General features: G+C 28.1%; 1 protein-coding gene across 1 annotated transcript in view; it reads left to right on the top strand.

Annotated features, from left to right (window-relative positions):
- Positions 1-24,819, top strand: part of LOC107436604 (uncharacterized) — a 124,343-nt gene extending 99,524 nt beyond the window's left edge. Inside the window, exons 22-26 of the mRNA XM_087152683.1 lie at positions 101-221; positions 1,087-1,135; positions 13,060-13,115; positions 17,300-17,372; positions 24,540-24,819. Of these exons, the coding sequence (XP_087008809.1) occupies positions 101-221; positions 1,087-1,135; positions 13,060-13,115; positions 17,300-17,372; positions 24,540-24,707 (467 nt within the window). The 3' untranslated portion in view covers positions 24,708-24,819. The remainder of the gene's footprint in view (positions 1-100; positions 222-1,086; positions 1,136-13,059; positions 13,116-17,299; positions 17,373-24,539) is intronic.
- Positions 24,820-26,802: the final 1,983 nt, after the last annotated feature.

Raw genomic sequence — 26,802 nt, 5'->3', positions numbered from 1 at the left:
CCGCAGCAATGTTAAGAATTAGATTATATTTCTTAAAACATTTTTTTTAAATAAAACTATAACGAATCATTGCCTTACACAGATGTTTATGTCTCCTCAGTTGCTGATGACTATCCTGACTATTTGCAAGATGAAAAGAAGGAAGATAAAGCATTTTATACGACCGAATTCAATCAAAAAATTGAAGAGTGTGCGAAAAAGAACTGTGGACCTGCTTGTTAGTAAGTTTCATTAGTTCAATTTTCTAAACATTTAATTTCAACTCAATAGCAAATTAAAGAATTTGTCATTCAAATTCAAGGCACCGAAACGGCTATGGCACCTAATTGCAACTAATCGGACATATAAGATATAAGATATCTTATATGTCCGATGTATGGCATATAAGATCCATGAACACATAATGGAAAATGTATGATGATGGTGACCATCAAATGATGTCGATCATCATGAATCGCACTTAAACCGACATAAACCTTTAAAATGTTTTAATGGGACCATCAAGACTTTTGACTTGGGTGTAGATTCATCTCCAGCTGAACTAACTGTAGTAAATTGGATAATAAAAAAGTAACAAATAATTATAAATCAAAAAAAAAATACAGCGAATTTTCTCTGGATAAATGAGTTTTATAAATGTTTTCAAAAAGTTTTCAATTCGTTTCATTGGTTCTAGAGGTATAACATGACATGCAAAAAATGAAACTAACTTTGAATGACTAAAATAATCGACTGCTTTCTTTGACTGAAGAATTTTTACTGAATATTACATATTCTGGATACAAACATGCATATTATCACCCTAAAAAAATATAATCAGGTTGTTACCTTTTTTTTCATTTATTTGCTTACTGTGATTGACCACTGGAATAGTTTTAGAAGTTTATTATTTAAGTATTTTTTCTCGTTACAACCCTACTTTCAGTTTCTGGGTAACAGTCAAAAATGTAGCAGACTAATCATTCGAGAAATATTATTTTTTTAAATTAAATTATAGTAACTTCATTTTAAATATATTTATTTATTTATTTTTTGGTAGATTCTTGGAGTTTGTAAAATATATAATTCGGTTTGTTTCATTTTCAGCGAAGAATCCTACCAAGTAATTAAAGATGTTGATGATGTGCAAAACGAGGCAAGTTTGTATTTGTGTTTTTATTACAAAATTTGATTTTATCTCAAACTAACAATTACAAAATTTTAAATAGTTTGATAAACATTAACGTAATTAAATAAGTAGTTAGTTTTTAGTAGTTAGTAAATAAGTAGCTAAGGGTCAACCTTAATGGTTCTGGGGGTGACCGCAAATATGCTAATTAATTAGCGCTAACTATTAATCAAGCTACGAAATTGGACGCAAAAACGTAATTTCTCTGAATATATATATATATATATATATATATATATATATATATATATATATATATATATATATATATATATATATATATATATATATATATATATATATATATATATATATATATATATATATGTTTACATATTTGACCTTCAAAATATAGAGAGTAGCCCGCAATTTGGGAAACATGGTTCCCATTGTTTGGTTTGGTCAGCAGAGCGATCCAAAGTTCAGGCCCCTTAATCTTAATTTCACTTTTTTCGTTTTTAGTCATATTTTCAAGACTAATTAAGCAATTCAAAAAAAAAAAAATTGCCCCTACTTATAAAGCTCTTCTACCCAAAAATAATTTCTCCTAAAGAAAAATAATTTTTAATAATTATTTTTTATCATTTAAGTTATCTGAAGATAAAAAAAATTTTGAATTATGAGGTATGAATTTTTTATACTATATAAATCTATATCTTTTTCTAATGAAAAATTTAAAGTTTCAACTTTTTTTTATTCACTAGAAGCTGAGGAAAATGAAAATGAATTATTTTTAAAAAAATAATTTGACGACAACGAAGAAATATTTAAATGGGGTGATTAATACTAAAATGTGGTTACCTTACGAGGAACTTGACTTACGCACGGGAAGCATAAAATTTCATTCATATTTCTTTCGCTAGTAGCCGATTGCTAATCTTCTTTTCCTCGTTTATTTTTTAATTCTAAAACACGATGTTTCTTTTTTAGTCGCCTAAAATTTTATTCGTAATTTAGAAAAGAAATTTAAATAAAACATTTTATTCTACAAATGACGAGTTTTATAAAAGCAAGCTTCTGATAGAATATGATTATATGATTATAAATAAGAACTTTGCTTATATTTTAATGTGATTATATTAATTTTTTAGCCACCTTTTTCAATAATTGAAACAATTTCAATAATATACATACGTATGCATAGATATGGAATAATATACATTTATCAATTTCTTCACTATACATTTTATAATTATTAATACAAATACGTAGTTCACATTTTTAAACATATAGAAATTTCCCAACATCTTATATATCGTCTTAATCTTAAAATACATTTTTTAATCACCTGCGCGTGTTTTACCAACTATTTAATTAAATTTTAAGATTTTTAAAAAATCATCTTCTTTACGTTACATTTTCAAACATTTTTAAAAAATGTTCTTCTTTCTTTATATTGATTTTTCATTAATATACTAATAAATTTTTGTAATACTTTAATTTAGGTTTTCATTTATATTAATGTTCCTTTTCAAATTATTGTCAAGTTTTGATTAAAAGAAAACTTGCTGTTAGCTAAGAATAAATCTTATTAAAAAAATTAAAAACATTCTGCTCTTTAAATTTATTTGATGCAAAACAGCTGACTATTTACTAAGTGCACTATTTTTTCGAAAAATGAAGATAAATTGTTGATTTTTTTTTCTGGTGACTTCAACATAGATTGTCTAAAATAGTGCTGATGTTTTATATGTCCCCACAAATAGTATAAATATACCGAACAAAAAAAGTTGTCGAATATGTAGCCAACATTTTTAAGCGTGTTAAAATATCTCAGTATCTAAAATGTCGTCCTAACAACTTAATTGTGAAATAAAAAATTTTTTTGCCTGGCCGCGTGTGGTTTACTAATTATTTCATTATATTTTTCATTATATTCATTCATTACATTTTATGTTATTATTCATTATATTTTTTTTTATTCATTCATTATATTTTATGTTATTATTCATTATATTTTATCTTATTCATTCATTATATTTTATGCTACCACGTAGATATTTTCCTTGATAATATGCTAAACTATTTTGTTTTTATTGGTACTTGGAGGTTTTCTTTAAACTAGTATTCTGCGCCCCCTGCTCGCTAACGCTCGCCAACCGCCAAAAATTGCTACGTAATCTTATATGGTTTGCTTCGCTCGCTACTAACTTAGGTACATTGCAAATGCTCAAAATTCTAAGAATTCAAAACAATCATTTAAATCCATATAGCAACTTTTTTTCAAAAAAAATATTACATCTCTTTAGTAAATACTAAGTCATTAAAATAAATTTGAATTCAAATAAATGACATGTAATTCGTTAAACCTATTAGAAATGTGCTATAGTATGAAATCTTTAGATAAAATTTCTAAAACTGATATCTCTTTAAAAGGGTTAAAATTTTGGCTATAATTAAGTCTATTAAAAATTTAAATGAGTGAATTGCAATGGAAAAACCTGCATAAACAAATAAATTCTAGTAAAACAAATAAATTCATGATATAAATCAAAAATCGTCAAATAGATTCGTAATATATAAATTCGTGATAAAAAGCTCTTTCGACAAAATACTAAAATAGAGATCTATCGACAAAGACTACTCACTTCTGCCTAGCTTATGCTCTCTCTGGTTATTTCAGTTTTTTAAAAGCGCTTTATGTTGAGCCATCTCATCTAGATTTGGCATGTGACATTTTTAGAGGCAATGATTGGTCGATTTTCTAGCGTTGCCATTCGGGGAGTTGTAATGAGGTTGTTTTTTTTTGTCGCCGTGTAAAAGAAATATATATATAGATTATTGCTCGCTGTAAGTTTTTTTTATATCAGAACTGTAGCCAGTTAGCTGATAAAATTTTAAAAACAATTTCTATGTTAAAATTACAACATAGTTTACTACGATCAGTCAGATGCTAAACGTCTGACTGATTGTAGTAAATTAATGCACCCTTTTCTTTAAGATTAAGCAAACAAATTATTGGCTTTATTGTTTCTTATTTGTTTGGTTTGTAAAAAGTAAATACATATTAGTGCAACTCCAAAAACCACAACTGTTATATTTGTGCTATGTTATATTAACCACAACTGCTATGTTATGCTGTAACCACAACTCCTATGTTATATTACAACATATGTTAAAATTACAACATTATTTACTACGATCAGTCAGGTGCTAAACGTCTGACTGATCGTAGTAAATAAATGCACACTTTTCTTTAAGATTAAGCAAGCAAATTATTGACTTTATTGTTTCTTATTTGTTTGGTTTGTAAAAAGTAAATACATATTAGTGCAACTCCAAAAACCACAACTGTTATATTTGTGCTATGTTATATTAACCACAACTGCTATGTTATGCTGTAACCACAACTCCTATGTTATATTACAACATATGTTAAAATTACAACATTATTTACTACGATCAGTCAGGTGCTAAACGTCTGACTGATCGTAGTAAATAAATGCACACTTTTCTTTAAGATTAAGCAAGCAAATTATTGACTTTATTGTTTATTATTTGTTTGGTTTGCAAAAAGTAAATACATATTAGTGCAACTCCAAAAACCACAACTGTTATATTTGTGCTATGTTATATTAACCACAACTGCTATGTTATGCTGTAACCACAACTCCTATGTTATATTACAACATATGTTAAAATTACAACATTATTTACTACGATCAGTCAGGTGCTAAACTTCTGACTGATCGTAGTAAATAAATGCACACTTTTCTTTAAGATTAAGCAAGCAAATTATTGACTTTATTGTTTCTTATTTGTTTGGTTTGTAAAAAGTAAATACATATTAGTGCAACTCCAAAAACCACAACTGTTATATTTGTGCTATGTTATATTAACCACAACTGCTATGTTATGCTGTAACCACAACTCCTATGTTATATTACAACATATGTTAAAATTACAACATTATTTACTACGATCAGTCAGGTGCTAAACGTCTGACTGATCGTAGTAAATAAATGCACACTTTTCTTTAAGATTAAGCAAGCAAATTATTGACTTTATTGTTTCTTATTTGTTTGGTTTGTAAAAAGTAAATACATATTAGTGCAACTCCAAAAACCACAACTGTTATATTTGTGCTATGTTATATTAACCACAACTGCTATGTTATGCTGTAACCACAACTCCTATGTTATATTACAACATATGTTAAAATTACAACATTATTTACTACGATCAGTCAGGTGCTAAACGTCTGACTGATCGTAGTAAATAAATGCACACTTTTCTTTAAGATTAAGCAAGCAAATTATTGACTTTATTGTTTATTATTTGTTTGGTTTGTAAAAAGTAAATACATATTAGTGCAACTCCAAAAACCACAACTGTTATATTTGTGCTATGTTATATTAACCACAACTGCTATGTTATGCTGTAACCACAACTCCTATGTTATATTACAACATATGTTAAAATTACAACATTATTTACTACGATCAGTCAGGTGCTAAACGTCTGACTGATCGTAGTAAATAAATGCACACTTTTCTTTAAGATTAAGCAAGCAAATTATTGACTTTATTGTTTCTTATTTGTTTGGTTTGTAAAAAGTAAATACATATTAGTGCAACTCCAAAAACCACAACTGTTATATTTGTGCTATGTTATATTAACCACAACTGCTATGTTATGCTGTAACCACAACTCCTATGTTATATTACAACATATGTTAAAATTACAACATTATTTACTACGATCAGTCAGGTGCTAAACGTCTGACTGATCGTAGTAAATAAATGCACACTTTTGTTTAAGATTAAGCAAGCAAATTATTGACTTTATTGTTTATTATTTGTTTGGTTTGTAAAAAGTAAATACATATTAGTGCAACTCCAAAAACCACAACTGTTATATTTGTGCTATGTTATATTAACCACAACTGCTATGTTATGCTGTAACCACAACTCCTATGTTATATTACAACATATGTTAAAATTACAACATTATTTACTACGATCAGTCAGGTGCTAAACGTCTGACTGATCGTAGTAAATAAATGCACACTTTTCTTTAAGATTAAGCAAGCAAATTATTGACTTTATTGTTTCTTATTTGTTTGGTTTGTAAAAAGTAAATACATATTAGTGCAACTCCAAAAACCACAACTGTTATATTTGTGCTATGTTATATTAACCACAACTGCTATGTTATGCTGTAACCACAACTCCTATGTTATATTACAACATATGTTAAAATTACAACATTATTTACTACGATCAGTCAGGTGCTAAACGTCTGACTGATCGTAGTAAATAAATGCACACTTTTCTTTAAGATTAAGCAAGCAAATTATTGACTTTATTGTTTATTATTTGTTTGGTTTGCAAAAAGTAAATACATATTAGTGCAACTCCAAAAACCACAACTGTTATATTTGTGCTATGTTATATTAACCACAACTGCTATGTTATGCTGTAACCACAACTCCTATGTTATATTACAACATATGTTAAAATTACAACATTATTTACTACGATCAGTCAGGTGCTAAACTTCTGACTGATCGTAGTAAATAAATGCACACTTTTCTTTAAGATTAAGCAAGCAAATTATTGACTTTATTGTTTCTTATTTGTTTGGTTTGTAAAAAGTAAATACATATTAGTGCAACTCCAAAAACCACAACTGTTATATTTGTGCTATGTTATATTAACCACAACTGCTATGTTATGCTGTAACCACAACTCCTATGTTATATTACAACATATGTTAAAATTACAACATTATTTACTACGATCAGTCAGGTGCTAAACGTCTGACTGATCGTAGTAAATAAATGCACACTTTTCTTTAAGATTAAGCAAGCAAATTATTGACTTTATTGTTTCTTATTTGTTTGGTTTGTAAAAAGTAAATACATATTAGTGCAACTCCAAAAACCACAACTGTTATATTTGTGCTATGTTATATTAACCACAACTGCTATGTTATGCTGTAACCACAACTCCTATGTTATATTACAACATATGTTAAAATTACAACATTATTTACTACGATCAGTCAGGTGCTAAACGTCTGACTGATCGTAGTAAATAAATGCACACTTTTCTTTAAGATTAAGCAAGCAAATTATTGACTTTATTGTTTATTATTTGTTTGGTTTGTAAAAAGTAAATACATATTAGTGCAACTCCAAAAACCACAACTGTTATATTTGTGCTATGTTATATTAACCACAACTGCTATGTTATGCTGTAACCACAACTCCTATGTTATATTACAACATATGTTAAAATTACAACATTATTTACTACGATCAGTCAGGTGCTAAACGTCTGACTGATCGTAGTAAATAAATGCACACTTTTCTTTAAGATTAAGCAAGCAAATTATTGACTTTATTGTTTCTTATTTGTTTGGTTTGTAAAAAGTAAATACATATTAGTGCAACTCCAAAAACCACAACTGTTATATTTGTGCTATGTTATATTAACCACAACTGCTATGTTATGCTGTAACCACAACTCCTATGTTATATTACAACATATGTTAAAATTACAACATTATTTACTACGATCAGTCAGGTGCTAAACGTCTGACTGATCGTAGTAAATAAATGCACACTTTTGTTTAAGATTAAGCAAGCAAATTATTGACTTTATTGTTTATTATTTGTTTGGTTTGTAAAAAGTAAATACATATTAGTGCAACTCCAAAAACCACAACTGTTATATTTGTGCTATGTTATATTAACCACAACTGCTATGTTATGCTGTAACCACAACTCCTATGTTATATTACAACATATGTTAAAATTACAACATTATTTACTACGATCAGTCAGGTGCTAAACTTCTGACTGATCGTAGTAAATAAATGCACACTTTTCTTTAAGATTAAGCAAGCAAATTATTGACTTTATTGTTTCTTATTTGTTTGGTTTGTAAAAAGTAAATACATATTAGTGCAACTCCAAAAACCACAACTGTTTGCTTTGTTTTTTAAGTAAAGAAATTTGAACAGCAATTTTTTTGGCGTTTTAACTTATATATTACGCAGTTAATTTTAAGAAAGTTGCTCTTTTAAAAACATATGTTGAAAAAATGTACTTCCTTTAAAATTATTTTTCATCTTTAGCACGATTCCCAAGATATTATTATAGTATAATTTGCTATTAGGAAAATGCCTTATATTGTTAAACAGTGAATACTAAATATTGAAATTTGTAAAAAGATTCCGAAATCATGCCAATTTTAGAATCCTCATCTGATTTTTGAAAAAATACGTGATTTTCAAACTTATTCTGATAAAAAAAAATAATAATAAATATGCGAAGAGAAGGTTAGCATACTTTTTACAGAAACTGTGAAAACCAATTTTCCTACATATTTTGTCGCAAGAGGATAAGAATAACATTGCTCAAAGAGACCTACTCAATAAATTTCGTTTTTTTTTTAGAATTGAAATTTTGGACAAAACATATTACTCCTTGAAAATTAAAACGAGAAAATTTTTAAACTATTATTATTTATCTAAGCTTATTCCATTCATTAAATGATAGTGGTAACAAGATGAGGGATATGTGATGGAAGCCCTGTTTACTGCTGTACTATAAATGCATTAAATCATATAGCTTGAATAATTTATTTTGGACAAATTATTTAATACTTTTAAGCAAATAAGGGTGTAAAAGTAAACTCGTTCGAAATATGCCCAAAGTATATCCTAAAATGTATATAGAATAAACTTTGGACTCGATGAATAAAAAATACCTTTTTAAACAACTTCAAAAAAATTTTGAAAAGAAAAAAAGAAGAAGAAAAATGCCACTGATTTGTTCGGAAAGTGGTGACCAATTATTATTTTTTCACTCAAAGAACCTATGACTATATCTTACCTAAAACTTATTTCAATATCGAGTGAAGTAATTTAATATACTGTATTACTAAATAAATAATCTTAAAGAAACTGAATCGAAAACATAAAAACTTCATTGATATAAAAATTAATTGATGATAATAAAAATAGATACGTTTTGAGAGTCCAATAACTAAAGTCAGAACTCATTCACACATGACGAGTCTTGAGAATGAGCGCTTATATTTGAACACTTGAAACATGTCAACTTTTATTTCCCTCCTCATATATTTTGAAACAAGATAATTTTTTTTCATCAGTTATACTGTTTTACTTTTGGGCCCTGATCATTACTTTGATAAGGATTTTAAGCTCGTTAAAGTAAGCATATGCATTTTAATATTTTAAGAGGATTCATGTGATCCTTAAAAATGCTAGAGAACCGTAGCATCCATATTGCAACTATAAAAGTTATCTTAAACTTTAAAATAAAATTTTGAGTTGAAGAAATTGAATATTTTATCTTTTAAGATTTTGAGCCATCTTAAGAATCTTACGAATTCTATTTAAAGGCAGAGTATCATATCAGATATATTTATGAGAAAACAAAGAAATCTTAGAAGCGGTATTTGGTGATTAATGAAGCTTATCGTAATTGAAGAACATGTTGTGCGACATTTTATGGTGGATTTGCGAAAATAAGTTTCAAAATGTATCGAAATATCAGGATGCTGTTTGGAAATCATCTTTATCCAAAAAAAACCATATAACCTAAATATCTAGCTGAATGAAGCGATTTTCTAAACAATGAATCATACAATATGCAGCATATTATTTCAATATGTTATTCTTAAACATAGCATATTGCACTGTATTTAAAATGCCACTTAACATTCAGCAATTCCTTCAGTTTCAGAAAAAAGAACTATCGTAAATTATATAAAACCCTATGAATGTGCATTAGAATTACTATACAATCCACATTTTATTTTTCAGGCCATTTTTTTTTTTTTTTTTTTTTCTGTTTCTTCAAACTTTTTTGCCTAGAAGACTCGACTAAAGCAGTAAAAACGTTTATCCCTAAAATTTTGTATTTACTTATAATAAGTTATGCAAATTTGATTTTAGTGTGAAATCCTAGTATAAATAAAGTGAAAACAACATAAAAAACCCAAATGATGTCAGATTAAAAGCTCATGTACTCAAATTCTAAAAGCTTAGAAAATCATAAATAATTTATACATCTATTCAAATTTTCTTTTTAAAGGTTATAAAAAAAAGAAAACAAATCCTTGCTTTTTTGGACAGAAATCAGTTTAAAAATGTACTATTGCTTAGAAACTTCGAGATATTTTCTATTAATTATAATTAATTAAACCTCTCCAAGCAATCACAGAACATTATTTCAACTTTTTTTTTACAGTCAGAACTTGACTTAGCAACGGTGTAAATTAAGTATTCCTCATTTGAATTAGTCTATGCGTTATTTCAAAATATTTATTTGTGGACGTAACTTTTTTTGGCTGTTTTCTGGACTATCACCAAATATATAAATCTTTATTGCGACCCAATTTACGACCTTTTCTTTTTTTTTTGAAATTTTATCTATCCCCCTTCCCCAATTACAAGGCTCAGGACTCCAATTATTTAAAAAAAATATGTCTATTCGGAGAAAGCACGCTTTTGTGTCTGATTTCATAACTTAATTAATAGTTAGCACTAATTGATTAGCGTATTTAAGGTCACCCCCAGAAACCATTAAGATTGACATTTAGTTCGTGAAAATCCGATGATTAGAACGAAAGTTATTTAGGGAGATATTTTTTTTGCCGACTGTACAATCTTATTTGTTAGGTAGAAGATAATTTAAGTTTCAAAATCTGGCACAAAATTTTTATTCCTCAAAGTATATGTATGTATATATATATATATATATATATATATATATATATATATATATATATATATATATATATATATATATATATATATATATATATATATATATATATATATATATATATATATATATATATATATATATATATAAATACAAGAAAACATGAAGAAAGTTAAGAAAAAATTGTTGGTAAAATTGTTTGCTAAAAATTTCTTTATTAATTTATACAATTTTTCCATGTGCAAATCCATTTCGGGCAAATCCGTGTGGAAATGATCTATTAAAATTTTTTTCCTTGATGATTTACATAATTTTTCCATGCGCTAATCCATTTCGTGCAAATCCGTCGCTAAAATTATTTTCGAAAATTTATGTTTCTCTTTTCTATTTTATATTTTTTCTTACATAAACATCCATTTTCCAAAACTATTTATGGTCAGTTTTTAAAATTATCCAGTATAATATTACCTTGCGCACATCCATTTCGGGCCCATCCTTGGTAACTAACAAATCAATGCACAGAATAACAAATCACTTCAGCAGTGCAGTAAGACGACACTTTAAAACCCTCTTGTTACACTCAATTTGCACTTTTGTTTTCATATTTTGTAATCTGGAAATCTTTCTGCGAAAACATTATTAAATCATTCTTGAAAAATTTCCGTCCATGTAAGTTGATCTGATTTCGCTACTCGCTTTATAGTCCAATTTTACTGTTTTTCTTTTTATTTTATTTTATTTTCTGTTTTTACATGTTATTTTTACTCATTTTCACTTTTTGTGTTCTATTTTATTTGTTGCAATTTTTATAAAAAAAAATTTTGAGTGCTCCTTACACTATTGTATTAATATATTTTGCTTTGACTTTATTTATACAATATCAGAAAGCACTCTGCTTTGCGGATATAATCGTGTGGACTGATGAAAAGATTATATCGTTTTTTTCCTGTTTTTTCCCCGGTTTTTTAAATAAAATTTCATCCTTTTTTCTTCTTTTTTTTTTTAAACTGTTGTTTGTTATTTTTTTACTTACTATTTCTCCCTTTTTCATATGTCTTTAATTTTTCTTTGTTTTATTCTTCATTTTCATATATATATATATATATATATATATATATAAATAAATAAAAACAAGTAAACTCTAAGAAAGTTAAGAAAAACAATAAGTATCATTTTATCCCCCCTTTTTAATGTTTTTTCTTTTTATTTTATTTTTTCTTTTTATTTTATTTTATTATCTGTTTTTACATGTTATATTTACTTTTTATGATCTATTTTTATGTAGTTATTTTATAAAAAATTTTTTTTTTGAGTGCTCCTCACACTATTGTATTAATATATTTTGCTTTAGCTTTATTGATACAATATCAGAAAGCACTCTGTTTTGCGGATATAATCGTGTGGGCTGAGGAAAAGATTATATCTTTTTTTCCGGCTTTTTTTCCGGTTTTTTAATTAACATTTCACTTTTTTTTTTTTTTTTTTAAATAAAATGTTTGTTGTTTTTTTTACTTATTATTTCCCACCCCCTTTTTTTCATATGTCTATAATTTTTCTTTGTTTTATTCTTCATTTTGAACTTATATTTATATATATATATATATATATATATATATATATATATATATATATATATATATATATATATATATATATATATATATATATATATATATATATATATATATATATATATAGATAGATAGATAGATAGATAGATACAGTTTTCGCTGTTATATGATTTTTTTAATATTCTTTTCAATTGAATTCTATGTATTATAAGCAGTACACGCTTGAAATGTATGTTTCAACATCACATTCAGAAATGTCGGTTCTGCCTCGAACTTAAAAAAAGGTTGCTGCAGTTTTAATGAGGGGCTGAACTGAACCATATTTCTACTCCAGTTGAAACATGATATTGTGTACTCACGTCAAAAAAACACGACAATCTCGTTCAATTCAACAAACAATTTGTATGATAACATGATTTAACGCATTCCAATGACGTTGTAAACATTGATAATAGTTTACTGAGGTCAGAGTAAGTGTAACAAAATAATTTACAATATGCAGTAGCAGTAAACTCTTTTTATATTTATTCAAATTTCATTCATTTTTTTCTGACTTTCAAGTTTTGAATGGTATTTTTATTGATAGTAATTCATTTATATATTGTTTTTTTTTTCAGGGCCAATGCAATAAACATTCCAAAGATAACAAGCAGGACAACAAAGCAAACTTAATGTAAGACAGATCAGAAATGTAATATTTAGTGTTTAAAATTAAGAAAATTTTCCTATTTTGGGAATTTTTCTAGGACCTGACTACGAAGGAAAGATTGAGTAGAAAGATTTTTCATAGATTCACATAATTGGTGGAAGAATGTATGTGAACGTCTCGTCAACGGGATTTAGAAAAAAGCTTCAAAATTTTGTCGGATTATAAGTTTTTGATTCGTGGAACAATGGTTTTAAAGTACGCGGAATTCTGCAATATTCGTGCGAAAATCGCATGCACCACTTCTAGCTTTCAGACGCAGAAGAAAGATGTGAAAAACCCGGAGTTCTGGGGTACCTCCGGAATACAATCTTCCCTGAACAATATGAAATTTTCCAAAAAAAAGTGACAATACGAAAACAACATTTGTGCGTAAGACTCATACCGACACAATTAATAAAAATAAAATAAATTCATCCGTCTTTATTGACCAAATTATTCTTAAGTGAGACAAGTTTTTTTAATAGTTTATCTAAATAATGAATTCGGTATCATTTGTCATGTTTCTTGAGGCCAAACTCATTATAGTCAAAATTTACAGCAATCAGAAGTTTTCTCCTGTCCTCTTTCATCTCTTCACACTATCCATATTATGACTGCAAAGTATTAGTCTCATTTTAATAGGTACCAAATGAAGTAGTACCTATACTAGTATATTTGACACCTATTTAAACTGCACCAATTACCAAACTACTAAAGCTGAATAGTACCAAAATTAAGTATCATTGGCGAAAATAATGGTGTGGTGATATTTTTTACATTTCACCTAATGGAATTAGTACCATCTTTCTATCAAATTTTCTACGCAGTATGCAGTTTATTTCTTTCAATTCAATAAGTACCTATTACAGAAATAAATTAATTATCATTATGGTCAAAAATAGTATAACTATATCTTGTTTCCCTTAAATGAATTAGTAACATTTCTCCATGGATGGTGCTTTTTAGTGCATAGCTTCTTCAATAATATGCATACCACCTCTGTACCACCAGTTTATGTGACTTAACATATTGAAATTCGTCGCAGTAGATAATTTATTTTAATTGGAGAAATAAGGAATTCTTAAAAGCGTTGTGTTATTTTCACAAATCAAAGACGTAAGGAAATTATACTTATTATTGGTATCCAAAAATTTCCGGTCTGCATACAAATTACTATCCATATGCTAATATAGATAACGTTAATAAGGAAAAAAATATTTATATCCTCTTATGAAACTTATATTTGTGAGAGAGTTAGGAATGTCGATATCATTTTCATTTATGAGTCAATTGGTTTTATTTTTTAAAAAGAAAATATTAGATTCATTAGAAATAAAAAGTTAACAATATGATGTAATTAAGCTATTAAAATGCTTATAATATTTATATAAATATTTTTAAAAGCATTTTGCTTAAATAATGTTTCAAGGAACATTTTTTGCAAATTTTTATGATTTTAACAGGGAAATATCTGCTGTTACCACATAATTTTTTTCTCTCTCGTGGTATTAAAAATATTTTTTTACCTAAAAAGAAACAGGGTGTTTCTTGTTTTTGGTCAGTTTAAAATAAAATGAGGTTTTTAGCCAAAATAATCCAAGATTCTTTCACATCAACTCCATTTTTTTTCTCTTAATTTTGCGTGTCATATATATTCTAATTTTTAAAATAATTATGAAGGTGGCTTTTGAGTTTGGTTACCAAAAAATTATAAGTGGTTTTTAGCAAAAATACTTAGGATTTTTTAGATACGCACTTGTTTTCACATTATGTGATATGCCATGCTTCTAACATAAAAAGGGTATCACATGGTATGTTTTTTCTTTAAATATCTTTAAAAAGTAAAAAGTTGTTTTTAGCTAAAAAGCTTTAAAATGTTTTTATAGCACAACAATGAACTCTCTTGATCTAATGTTTTTTCTTTGTTATGCTATATCTTGATATTTTTCAAAACAGATCAAAATGCTGTTTCTTTTTTATCAGAAAAAAGAAAAGCTTTTTCTAACCTAATATTAAGTGTCATGTTTCGTTTAATGCTTTGTTGTCATGTTTTCTTTTTCGGTCATTATAAGAATAAAAAAATAATTTTTTTTTATCAAAAATCGTTAAAAAAATTTATAGCCTAAAATTAAAATTTCTTGACATGACAATTTCTTCACATAATGTTAATCTAAAATTACTATAATTGTGATTTTTGTTCTTGTCTTTAACATTAAAAGTGGTTTGCGCCCAAAATAACTTAATTTTTACTATCCCAAACTGATCTCAATTTTTTTTCTCATACTGTTTAACTTCATATTTTTTTACAAAAATCTAAAAGGGATGTATTTTCTTTCAGTCATAAAAAGAGTTTTCTGCCAGAATTCTTTCAGATTTTTTTCTGGTACAAGATCTCAGTTTCTCTTTCTATGGTATAAAAACTCAGGCCTCTATTTTTCTTTTATATAATAATAAATGTTAAATTTTCTGGCATAAAAAGACTTCAAAAAATATTTTTTTGGTAGGTAAAAAATAAAAAGTGGATTTTAGCCTAAATATTCCAAAAAAGTTTTTTTTTTTAATTGAAATACTTTTCGATTGCTTAAATACTTCTCGAAAAAAACTAAATTTCGATTTTTGATATTTTCAAAAATCTGATGCAAAAAAAAACGATACCAAATAGTTTTTATTTTTATCTGTAAAAAATAGTAACGGCTGCTGCCACCCCCACAGCTGTTTTGGGTGTATAACTTAATGAAAAATATAGTTTTGTTGCCTTTAAACTATAACCCTTTGAAAATTGAAATTACGACAGAGTGCAGAAAATAAACAGAGAGAGTGAGATAATACAGGGTGTTTATAAAGTCCCGGACCCATTTTGATGTTTAATAACTCATAAAATAATAAAGGAATTGGCCAAGGAATTGGACCTCCTCTTCCAATCCATCTTCCTGGAAAATGGTCATTCAAAGAACTGCGAACCCCAATGAGATGGGGCACCATCTTGTTGCAAAAAGACATGTGGCTGACGCTTTTCTAGTTGTGGAAATACGAAGTTTTCCAACATGTCTAAGTATACGACTGATGCGACCGTCTTTTCTGTAGGCGAAGGAGGTCCAATTCCTTGGCCACCAGATCACCTGATATAACGCCGCTGGACTTCTTTCTTTGGGAATTTATAAAGGACAATACTTACTGGAGGATCGCGTCGAACATTGATGATCTAAAAGCCAGAATTACAACCGCAATAGCCTCTGTGGATGCCGACATGCTTGCCGCTACCTGGCGTGAAATTGACTATCGACTTGATATTCTCCGTGCGACGAAGGGGGCACACGTGGAAGTTCATTGACAAGGATCATGAAACTTTTTGTGTCTATCTAACCATTTATGTTATTAATTTTAATCTCTCTTTATTATTTTAGGACTTATTAAACATCAAAATGGGTCCGGGGACTTTATAAACACCCTGTATATAAAAATTTTAACAAACTAATTTAAATTTGAAAAATACTTTTAGACGATCAGCATAAAACGCTAAAAAGACCATGTTGTAGGCCACAGGAATGTAACTACCTTGGCCAAAGAATACCTAATACCAAAGAATACCTTGCTTTTTGTTCGGAAAGGTAACTACTAACTTGTCTTATTGCAAATATATTACTTCAAAGACGAAAATACGCTTGTAGAATAATTAATCCCAAGAAACTGAAGCAGGAATATCTGTATAGGAAATGCATGATTGCGCTAGTCGAATAGATGATTACGCTTGTAGAATAAATAAACCCAAGAAACTGAAGCAGGAATATACGAAATGTATAATGTAAAAAATTTTAATTGCATCAAAAATTTCAGAAATGGAAAAATGGGTACGTTTCCTGCGCTAGGCACCCATTTTCAAGACTCAGAGATCATCATTCACGTTTGGTTGAGTTTTAAAAATGAGTGCTTGAGATCGACGCAAGTCGATTTCGCTATCTTTTTAATTTTGTAGTTCTTTTATGTTGTCAAAATACCGCTTATGACACTTTTACTCCCAAAAAAAAATTCATGACCCGCTAGTTCTTAAACATTTTGAATAATTTTTTGACCTCTGGCTTTAATTACATTGTTTATTTAATACACAAAGCAATTTTTTTAAAATAATATTTTAGTTAAGAGTTTAAATTTTTATGAGTCTTTTTTTTCAGTCACAATGTAACTGTGATTGTTCATTTGAATGAGATGCCGACTACAACATATTCTTATAGACCGAAATTGGAGGTAAATATTTTTATTGTCTACTCTAACTAATGTGTAATATTATTTATATATCTAATAAGCACTATTTATTCTTTTTTGTGTAATTCTAACCTTCTGTGTTCCATTAACAAATGTTCTCGTAAATATATATATATATATATATATATATATATATATATATATATATATATATATATATATATATATATATATATATATATATATATATATATATATATATATATATATATATATATATATATATATATATATATATATATATATATATATATATATATATATAATAAATAAATAAATACAAGAAAACACTAAGAAAATAAAGAACACTAAGAAAGTATGTTTTGCGGATATAATCGTGTGGGCTGAAGAAAAGATTATATCTTTTTTTTTTCCGGTTTTTTAATTAACATTTCACTTTTTTTTTTTTTTTCTTTTTTTTTTTAAATAAAATATTGTTTTTTTTTTTTTTTTTTTTTTTTTTTTTTTTTTTTTTTTTTTTACTTATTATTTCCCACCCCCTTTTTTTCATATGTCTATAATTTTTCTTTGTTTTATTCTTCATTTTGAACTTATATATATATATATATATATATATATATATATATATATATATATATATATATTCTTTTCTTAGTCTAGCGAGAGGACTGATTTATAGCTCACGAGAAAAAGGAATTTCACTTTGAGAGATATACTGGTGAGCTGTTTGTTGTGTGGTATTGGAAAAAAAATTATATTAGAGAGATAAAAATAACTGAATTTTAGAAGAAATATGGTCGAATTAATCAAAAACGTACAGTAGTTTGCAACATGGCGAATGTGTTCCGCCAAAATCCTGGTAACAAAATAACCAATTACAATCTAAAAGAAAAACAGGAATGAGAATTACCACATACCTTTAATTTTTGGCATGATGATGATTTCTAAAAAAAAAAAGACACAACTTTTAAAAGAGTCAAACCAAAATAAAACAGTCCAGAGTTCAGATAAATGGAAGTTCACTTTTTATTCAGATGGTTTTCTGACGTCGGGGCAGCAGCAAAAAAAAAAAGGCACAATCGGAATCATGGAGAGGAGGTAAATTTTGAATGGGGAATATTTGGCAAGATCACATCATAAGTCTAGTATTCAATCGCATGATATGGTGCTTGGGGTACCAGGTACATCCACGCGGTTGTCACAGACATTCCAGAAAGGGGATTTTTTTTTTCCAATACCACACAACAAACAGCACACTTGGTGCCGTGACCAGGATTTTTAAAAATTAGCGTTTAACGCGATGTCACAATTAGCATACAAGAATATAAAACAATAATAATTCCATAAAATAAAACAGGAAGAAAATAATTCCGGTAAAATTATGAACTGAATGGTAATGTCATTTCTAGTAAAAAAATCATAATTCTAGTATTAAAAACCAATATATACTGCATTTTAACCATTCATCTTGAAATTTTTCCCTTTCATATGGTAACGGTTTACCTGAAATTCTGGTTTTGAAAGTTATAATTCTCATCACTACACGCGTAATGGAACATACAGAACTGAAGGGTAAATTTATCCGAACAAATGGTTTAAATATGCTCTAAGATATGATAAAATTGCAAATTTTTACCATATTTATCAAATATTTTAAAAATAATAAAACCATATTTTATGGGTCATTTTATCGAAATTATTACCAACACGCTTCATTAAAAACTACCAAGTGCTTTTTTTGTTACCATAGAACAAGTATAACTGTACAGTTTAACATTATCTGGCAGTTTTGTTTACACAAAAAGTTCCCCAGCTCTATCCTAAGCAAGATAAAGGCCTTAGGAAATTGTAAACAATAACAACTACAGAAATTAAAGGTTATGGAAAAGATTTTTTCCTTTCAGTATAAGAAATTAAATATGGAAAAAAAATGGAATAGGATTTAAACAAATAACTACGATTCTGGTAATGAAAGTTGAAAATAAATGATTGGCTTAAGGACTCAAGATATACTTCAAAAATACTTTAAAGCTATTTTTAAAAATGCTTTAGAAAAAATTGTAGTGCTCATAAAAGCTTAATTTTTGTAATTACTTTCACCCAAAAACATATGTTCAAAACTACTTAGTATTCAGATCTGTAATAGGAATATATACTTTTTCAACCAGATTAATAACCCAATATTTTTATAGCAATCATTAACCAGGATTTCTGGAAAAATGTGTAAGGACAAACTGCTTTTATAATCAGAAAAGGTGATCTGTCTTCTCAAATTTTGCTTTTCAACCTGTTTTTCACAATCAATCACTTAATGAAATCACAATGCAAGCTTTCAAAAACTTAATATGGTATAAGGTAAATCAGTTTTTAAAATTTAACTGATCTAGTTTTCTTTTCCAATTTTTTAATCTGCAGTGCAAGTTTGGATAAGTTACAAATTACCTTTTGTACAATCACAATGTTTATTTTTCTTTCTTTTTGGACATTTAATTTTTTTTTAAATTTCTGTTAAGATAAATATTTTAAATACTATTTATGTCGACTTCAAGTAGATAATTTTATTCGTCACAATCGGGTATTTGTCACTATAATTGTCTTCATTATTATTTTGAATGTATTTTGAGTGTATCCGGATACTATTAAATATCATTTTCTTGTTTATGCTGGATTTGATTCTCAGCAGCTAAGAGAACTTTGTTTAGGGAAATGTCAAAATTTTCTTCGAGTTTATCTACATCGAAATTCAAATTTTGAAAACTAGTATTTAATTCATTTTCAAAATTATTTACACTATTTTTGTTTAACATATTTAAGTTACAGTATTTGCCAAACCGTAAGAGGCATTCAAATTTTAAGAACTAATTTCAAGAATAAATATTACATTTAGAAGAAAAAAAAATTTAAGATTTTAATTGCTTTAATTTGAATAATTATGCAATCAATAAATTATATATACTCTAACACATAAATTAATTAAAAATATAATAATTATCCTACAAATTTTTATGCTAATCAAAATTATCAATTTACGGAAAGAAAAATTTCTCCTGACTAAATTTTCAAATTTCAAAAATAAACATATTTTTTAAACAATAAAAATAATATATATATATATATATATATATATATATATATATATATATATATATATATATATATATATATATATATATATATATATAAATATTATCATTTGAATCATAAAGGATGAGTAAAAAAAAATTTAAAAATTATAATTAAATTCTATAATTTTTTTTGCTATTCAAACACTAATTACTTTTATAATCGTAAAATACTTTGGAATTATTATTAAAACATAATTACAGATTATTAATAAATCAAAATTACAGCATAAATAAACTCATTAATCAACAGTATAAATTACCATTAAAAAAATCAATACTATTTTGTTGATAAATGTAAAGAGTGGTAAATACTGTTTGAAAAGTAATAAATCCAATTTAATAGCAATTTCCTTTACCCAAATCATAGTCCCGCAATAGACTGATCGTAAAGACACGGTTTCCAGTAGAACAACGAAGTCAAGCATCACTGGCTGCTGTCAGTAAGCGGGTGGGTAACCACTTTGATCAGCCTGTGTGGGGACTGAGGGTGCACGGTATCGATCCTCGTTAAACTATTCTACCGTAAAGTGCTTGACTTTGCGCACAGGTCGTCGATCTATCAAAGCAAGGGAGGCATGCTCTCTGCAGAGGATCAAATTTGCGATGGCAGGTCTTCGGATTCATCCTCAGGGATATTTCCCAGACCGTCGCCAATAGCCTATTGTGAAAGCTCTAGTGCGACGCAAATAATATACCTACCTACTTCCCCCTAATCATACATATTTTCTATCATAAATGGAATCAGTTTTCTGTACGCATTCGCAGTGAAAAACCATATTTCGTAATAAATTTTTTCAAGCATTTGATAAACCACGTGCACACACGAACAGAATTTACTTGAGATCATTTTTACTGAGGATTTTTAGTTCTTTCACAAAATATTTTATTTTGTTAAGGGAAACTTGTAGATGCACACTATGTAAAACCATCGATAATAAAAATAATTCCATCACACTTTGGACCTCCACCACTTTTTAATGCGATTGAAACAATCATACACACTGGCTGTAAATCAGCAAGAGGCTTTTCACAAATTGTTGATGTTTTTTGTTTTTTTTACTTTTCTTTGACGATTCTTTTTCTAAGTAAAACAAGAACTCCATTCTTCAACATAGTTGCAGGGTGCTCTTTTGTTACTTTTCTTTTTTAAATAATTTGCATTTCATTAATCTGGATACTATTTAAAAAAATTATGAGATTAAAAAAAGAATAGTTTAATGATTCATAACTGGTACCTGATTTTTATCCACTCGTCTTATTAGATCGTCGATGAGAGGTAAAAATAAGCAGGTTTCAGGCACCAGGCTTTACGTAAATATTGTTTATTGTGACGTATTCATGAAAAGCTAGCATTCAAGTGACACAAAATCCTTGTAATCCTCAATAAAAGTGAGGGAAAATCTTGCAAAATAAATCCGTACAATGTTTCATTTTAGGGAATAGGGGAAATCTTAGTAATTATATTTGGCCTGTTAAATAGGTCCAGGGAAAAAGTCTTTCCCTCGAGTAGCAAAGGAAAAAACTTCAAAATGTCAATTCATGCATACTTGAATAGATTAAAAGACAGGATGTGAATATTAAAGAGTGAGAAAAAGCGTGTCGTTTTGAATAATAAATTAAGAAAAAGATTTACAGAAAGGAACAACATAAAAAGTTTAAAATCGAAATTCCTTTACGGCAATTGAAAAGAGACACTCAGCCATTTGAATAGTACATCGTGGACCAGATAAAGATAGATGACTTTGCGACTTGAACCGTATAATTTGATCCGGCGTATTGTGTATGTGTTATACATGCACAGCGCTCAAAAGAAAACGGAGCACCCTGAATAACTTTTGATCTAATAATCCGATCTTCACGTTCTAGAATTCCTTCGTAATGGTTCGAGAGGAGGACCTCGAATACACTAAATTATTAATGCAGAAGATACTTTAAGTTACGAAATGAGAAACAAAATTGAACTTTTTCTGAATAAACATACCTTTTTCTCAGCAGATACGGATTTCTTGCTTCTAAACTTTAGGGGTTATCTTCCATCTGGGAAATATACAGGATAACAAAAAAATATAGGGATCATTTTTAAATGTTAATATTTCCAAAATTTATTACATAAATTCAGCGATGCTTCTCAATATGTCGACCTCCGGCATAATAGATTCGTCCACAACGCTTCGGCCATTATTTTAAAGCCCGCAAAATGATTTCCTGGGGGATTTTCTTCACCTCTTCTCTAATAGCTCTTTGAAGGCCTCTCAATGTAGAAATTCTTCGCTTATTCAGTTTGTTTTTCAGATGTCCCCATAGGAAATAGTCGCATGGTGCAGCATCAGAACTGTTTGGAATCCATTGTTCTGGTCTCAGGAATTGCACTTGCTGATCTGTTAGGAATTTCTGGGTGACCTTAGATGTATGCGATGGGGCAGAGTCCTGATGGAACACAGCATCACCATTAGGGTACAATCTGAAGTAATCATCCTTAAGAAAGGGCTTTAATATCTGCTGTATATAATACTCAGAATTTATTTTGGCCCCAGGTTTCACAAAACGAGGTTTGGTCACACCATGGGCGGGTATACCCATCCAAGCCATTACGCTTTTGGGATGAGGCACCGTGGTTGATGGTGTCAAGTCTCGCCTGTTCTGCCCGCGACTAAGATATTGAACTTTAGATTTAGCATTGGTATCAGATAGATAGATCCAAGCTTCATCAGTTGTAATGAACTTTCGCCATCTGTCCTTATGGAGAAGCTTGTAGAGGGGCCATGAACGTTGCCTCCTAATCTGCACCGATATCTCACTTAAATGATGACATTTAGGTTTTTTTATGGCATTTTTTCTTCAACTTTTGTTTTAGTTGATAGCTTACAACTTGCTGACTCACGTTAAGAACTTTAGCCATGCTTGCTTGTGTTGGTGGATCCGGTTTTGATGTCATCTTATCAAGCTTCTGCAAATCTGATTTCTTCAATTTGCTTGGCCATCCCCTTCTTTATGGTTTTGCATTATTTTGCATCGATCCGAGTTTTGAATTCTTGATGCGACTGATATGGCTGAGTGAAATCGCAATACCTTTCCCTTTAAAATGGGTTTGAATAATCCTGTGGCTCCAGCGAAGTTCTAAAAATGCTTGTACTTGACCAATTAGCTTTTTGTCAAATTTCTTCAAAGGCATTTTTGTGATTTTATGAAATAGTATTGCAATTGAAAGTCTAATAGCAGAGCTTTAGATCAGTAAGCTATATGTGTAAAAAGGTTTTTAAACTTTAGTGGTAGATAGCCACAAAAGTGATCCCTATACTTTTTTGTTACCCTGTAGTCCCGATAGTGTCGTTATAGGAGCGGTTGATACTTTGCTGCTGAAATCTACTTTTAGGCAATTTCGCCACATCTCGAAAAATTTCCAGCAAATTGAAGCAGTTTTGCACAGATTTATGAAATTCATTTATCTATAGTTAATTCGACACAAGATTAATTTTAAATAATCATTTATTATCTTTTATTATTATATTCAATAACAGTAGAAGCATTTTTGTACTGTAAGATATAAAAGTATTTACATCAGCTTAAAGAAAGCAAATTTATACGGCAAAATACAAAATTTGAGCAAAATTAGTCAATTGGATGCTGAGAAATAAAATTTCAAAAAAATCGTCATTTTGAAATTCGTTTTCTAAGGAACTATTCGATTAATTTCTCTCACATTTTGTATTGTATTAAATTTTGTACTAAACTTAATTATATACTAAAATAAACTCAAATTTCGTATAAAGCTTACATTATTTAAAATTATGTCTAATAAAATATAAAACTTACTAAAATGGTATAGAATGAAATTTTACCATTTATTTCAAAATATATATTCTGGTGTCTTAAAATGATGAGTATTTATTTTTCTTTATTACTATTGTGTTTTAAAAAAACTATAAATTCCAAACATAAAAGCCAATTCGGTCATTTGGTGTGAGAAAAAATTCTCTGTCAAAAGGTAAAAACGTAAGTTTTAGACCAGTTCTACCTAAAAGACTCAACGTATGAAAAGTATATATTTATATGTATTTTTCAGAGTGTGGAGTTATGGAGTAACATAGGAGGCTACATAGGAATATGGCTTGGAATATCTTTAATCGCTTTGTGCGATTTTTTTGATACAATAATTGGTATCCTTTTTCATCTTTGTCAGAAGCTTCATGTCAGAGCTAAAACATATGTAACACGAATTTTCAAACGTTAAATTTTCTTTGTATAAATAATTTCAAACTGAAAAAGCTAAGCCGTATAAAAACATGGGTTAAATGAATGCTTGAATAGCTTTTGTGACAGTAAATAAAATTTGTTTCAGACTTTGGAATGCGTTTCATTTTGTTGTTGTTCAATTTTCTGTTTCCTTCCTTGGAAAAAAAGTATTTGGCACTTTCAAAATGATACTTTAAAATTTGTGTATTTTTTCACAGTGTGTTACCATTTTTAATGGCTATTTTTAGAATTCTGGTGATTAAAAATGGTATACTCAGTGCGCAAAATAAAAATCGGACCAACCTGAACAATTTTTAATCTAAGAATCAGATCTTCACATTCTAGGGCTTTGAGAGAATAACTTCAAATATTCTTTTTAATTAATTCAGACGATATTTTAAGTTACGAAATCAATCAATCGAAAGTACAAAAACGTACTTTTTCTAAATGCACAAGTGCCCAAAATAAACTTTCGATCTTATGATCGGATCTTTAAATTTCTAGGACTCAGTCTTAATGGTTTGAAAGGGTGAGCTCTAATATGCTAATTATTTAGTGCTGACGATATTTTAAGTCACGAAATCAGACATAAAAACGCGCTTTCTCTGAATAAATCATTTTTTTAATAGATTTAGATTTCTGACCTCCAAATATAGGACATAGCCCCAGTCTAGGAAATATGGTCCTCATAGTTAGGTCAGGAGAGCGGACCAAAGTTTGGACCCCTTATTGTTAATTTTATTTTTGGGTATTTCACAATGTCTCGCAAACTTTTAGAGTGAGTTGAAAAAAAATTTCATACAATTATAAAATCACAAAGTTAATTTTATTTAAAATTTAATTTTTAGCAAATATTATTTTTTATTAATAGTTGAAGCAGTTTTGAATTATAAGGTACCGTCATTCGGGGCTACTTTGTGCAAATTCGAATTTGGCATTTTTCAAGTGCTGCTATTCAATATTATGTTTATTTCACGTTAAAAATGTGTAGAATTTGAAGATAGAAGTCTCTTCTATTACTACAAATATTTTTTCGAATTTTAAAACAATCTCAGAGTGTGTTTCGTTCATCCAATGTCAACAGCTTTCCGAGGACGTCGGATGTCGAAAAGTGTGCATGGAAACTTTAGCTGTGAAATGCAAAGACGTTGATAAAACAATTGTCGTAAGTGCAAAATTTTTTATTTATATATTAATAAACAATTATATCATGTCAGCGTTAAAAAAATTTGAAAATTAATAACAAATAAACGGAAAATAAAAAAAATGCACTTTGGGGCTACTTTGTGCAAAGTTTAATTCGCTTTTTTTTCGACAGAAAAATGGCTAGACGTTATAAAAAAATACCTGGAAAGAGAAACTACCGTGATTACACTTTAGAAAAGCTGCAACAATGTTTGCAAGCAGTTGCTGGTGGTATGTCGATGCAGAAGCTACTCGGAAGTACAAAATTCACAGAAATACTATGTCTAATAAAATTCGCAAGAAGCACGTGAAACTTCCTGGTAAACTATTATTTTTCTTCTACAAAGATTTTTCTAATGAATTAATCACACGATTTAACACATAAAAATATATTTTATAGGACATCAGGTGATTTTGACAGAAACTGAAGAGAAAGTTCTGTCATGTCCATTCAAGGATGTTATGTTCAAATTTAACAATATTATAAATGTTAATGAATATGTAATAATTATTATTTTTAAAATTTCATCCATTTCAATGTTTAAAAATGTATATGGTTTCCTTTTGTTTAAACTCAAATGTTTTGAAATGAACATTTTTTTTAAAGAAAAAATTCTTCAAAAAAAAATGGTTTTTTAACGTTGAAAATTATTTTCAAACTAATATCTTTACATATCTTGATGTTTTTGTCTTTAAAAATGTCAACAATTAACTTTTTTAAACAATTTTATATCAATATTTTGCTAAAAACATGATTATTAAACTGAATTCCTATCGCTGCACAAAGTAGCCCCATTTGGGGGCTACTTTGTGCAAGGTATGTTTTGACTTATTATTCGTAAATATTACATAGAAATAATGTCAATATTGATCAAATTCACTCGTCTGAGTCCAGTTATGAATCGATA

This window comes from Parasteatoda tepidariorum, chromosome 10 (assembly GCF_982258835.1).
Source record: "Parasteatoda tepidariorum strain Cologne lab strain chromosome 10, Ptep-v5.0, whole genome shotgun sequence".
Lineage (NCBI taxonomy): Eukaryota > Metazoa > Arthropoda > Arachnida > Araneae > Theridiidae > Parasteatoda > Parasteatoda tepidariorum.
Note: the sequence above shows the minus strand (reverse complement) of the source record. Positions and strands in the feature narration are given on the sequence as shown.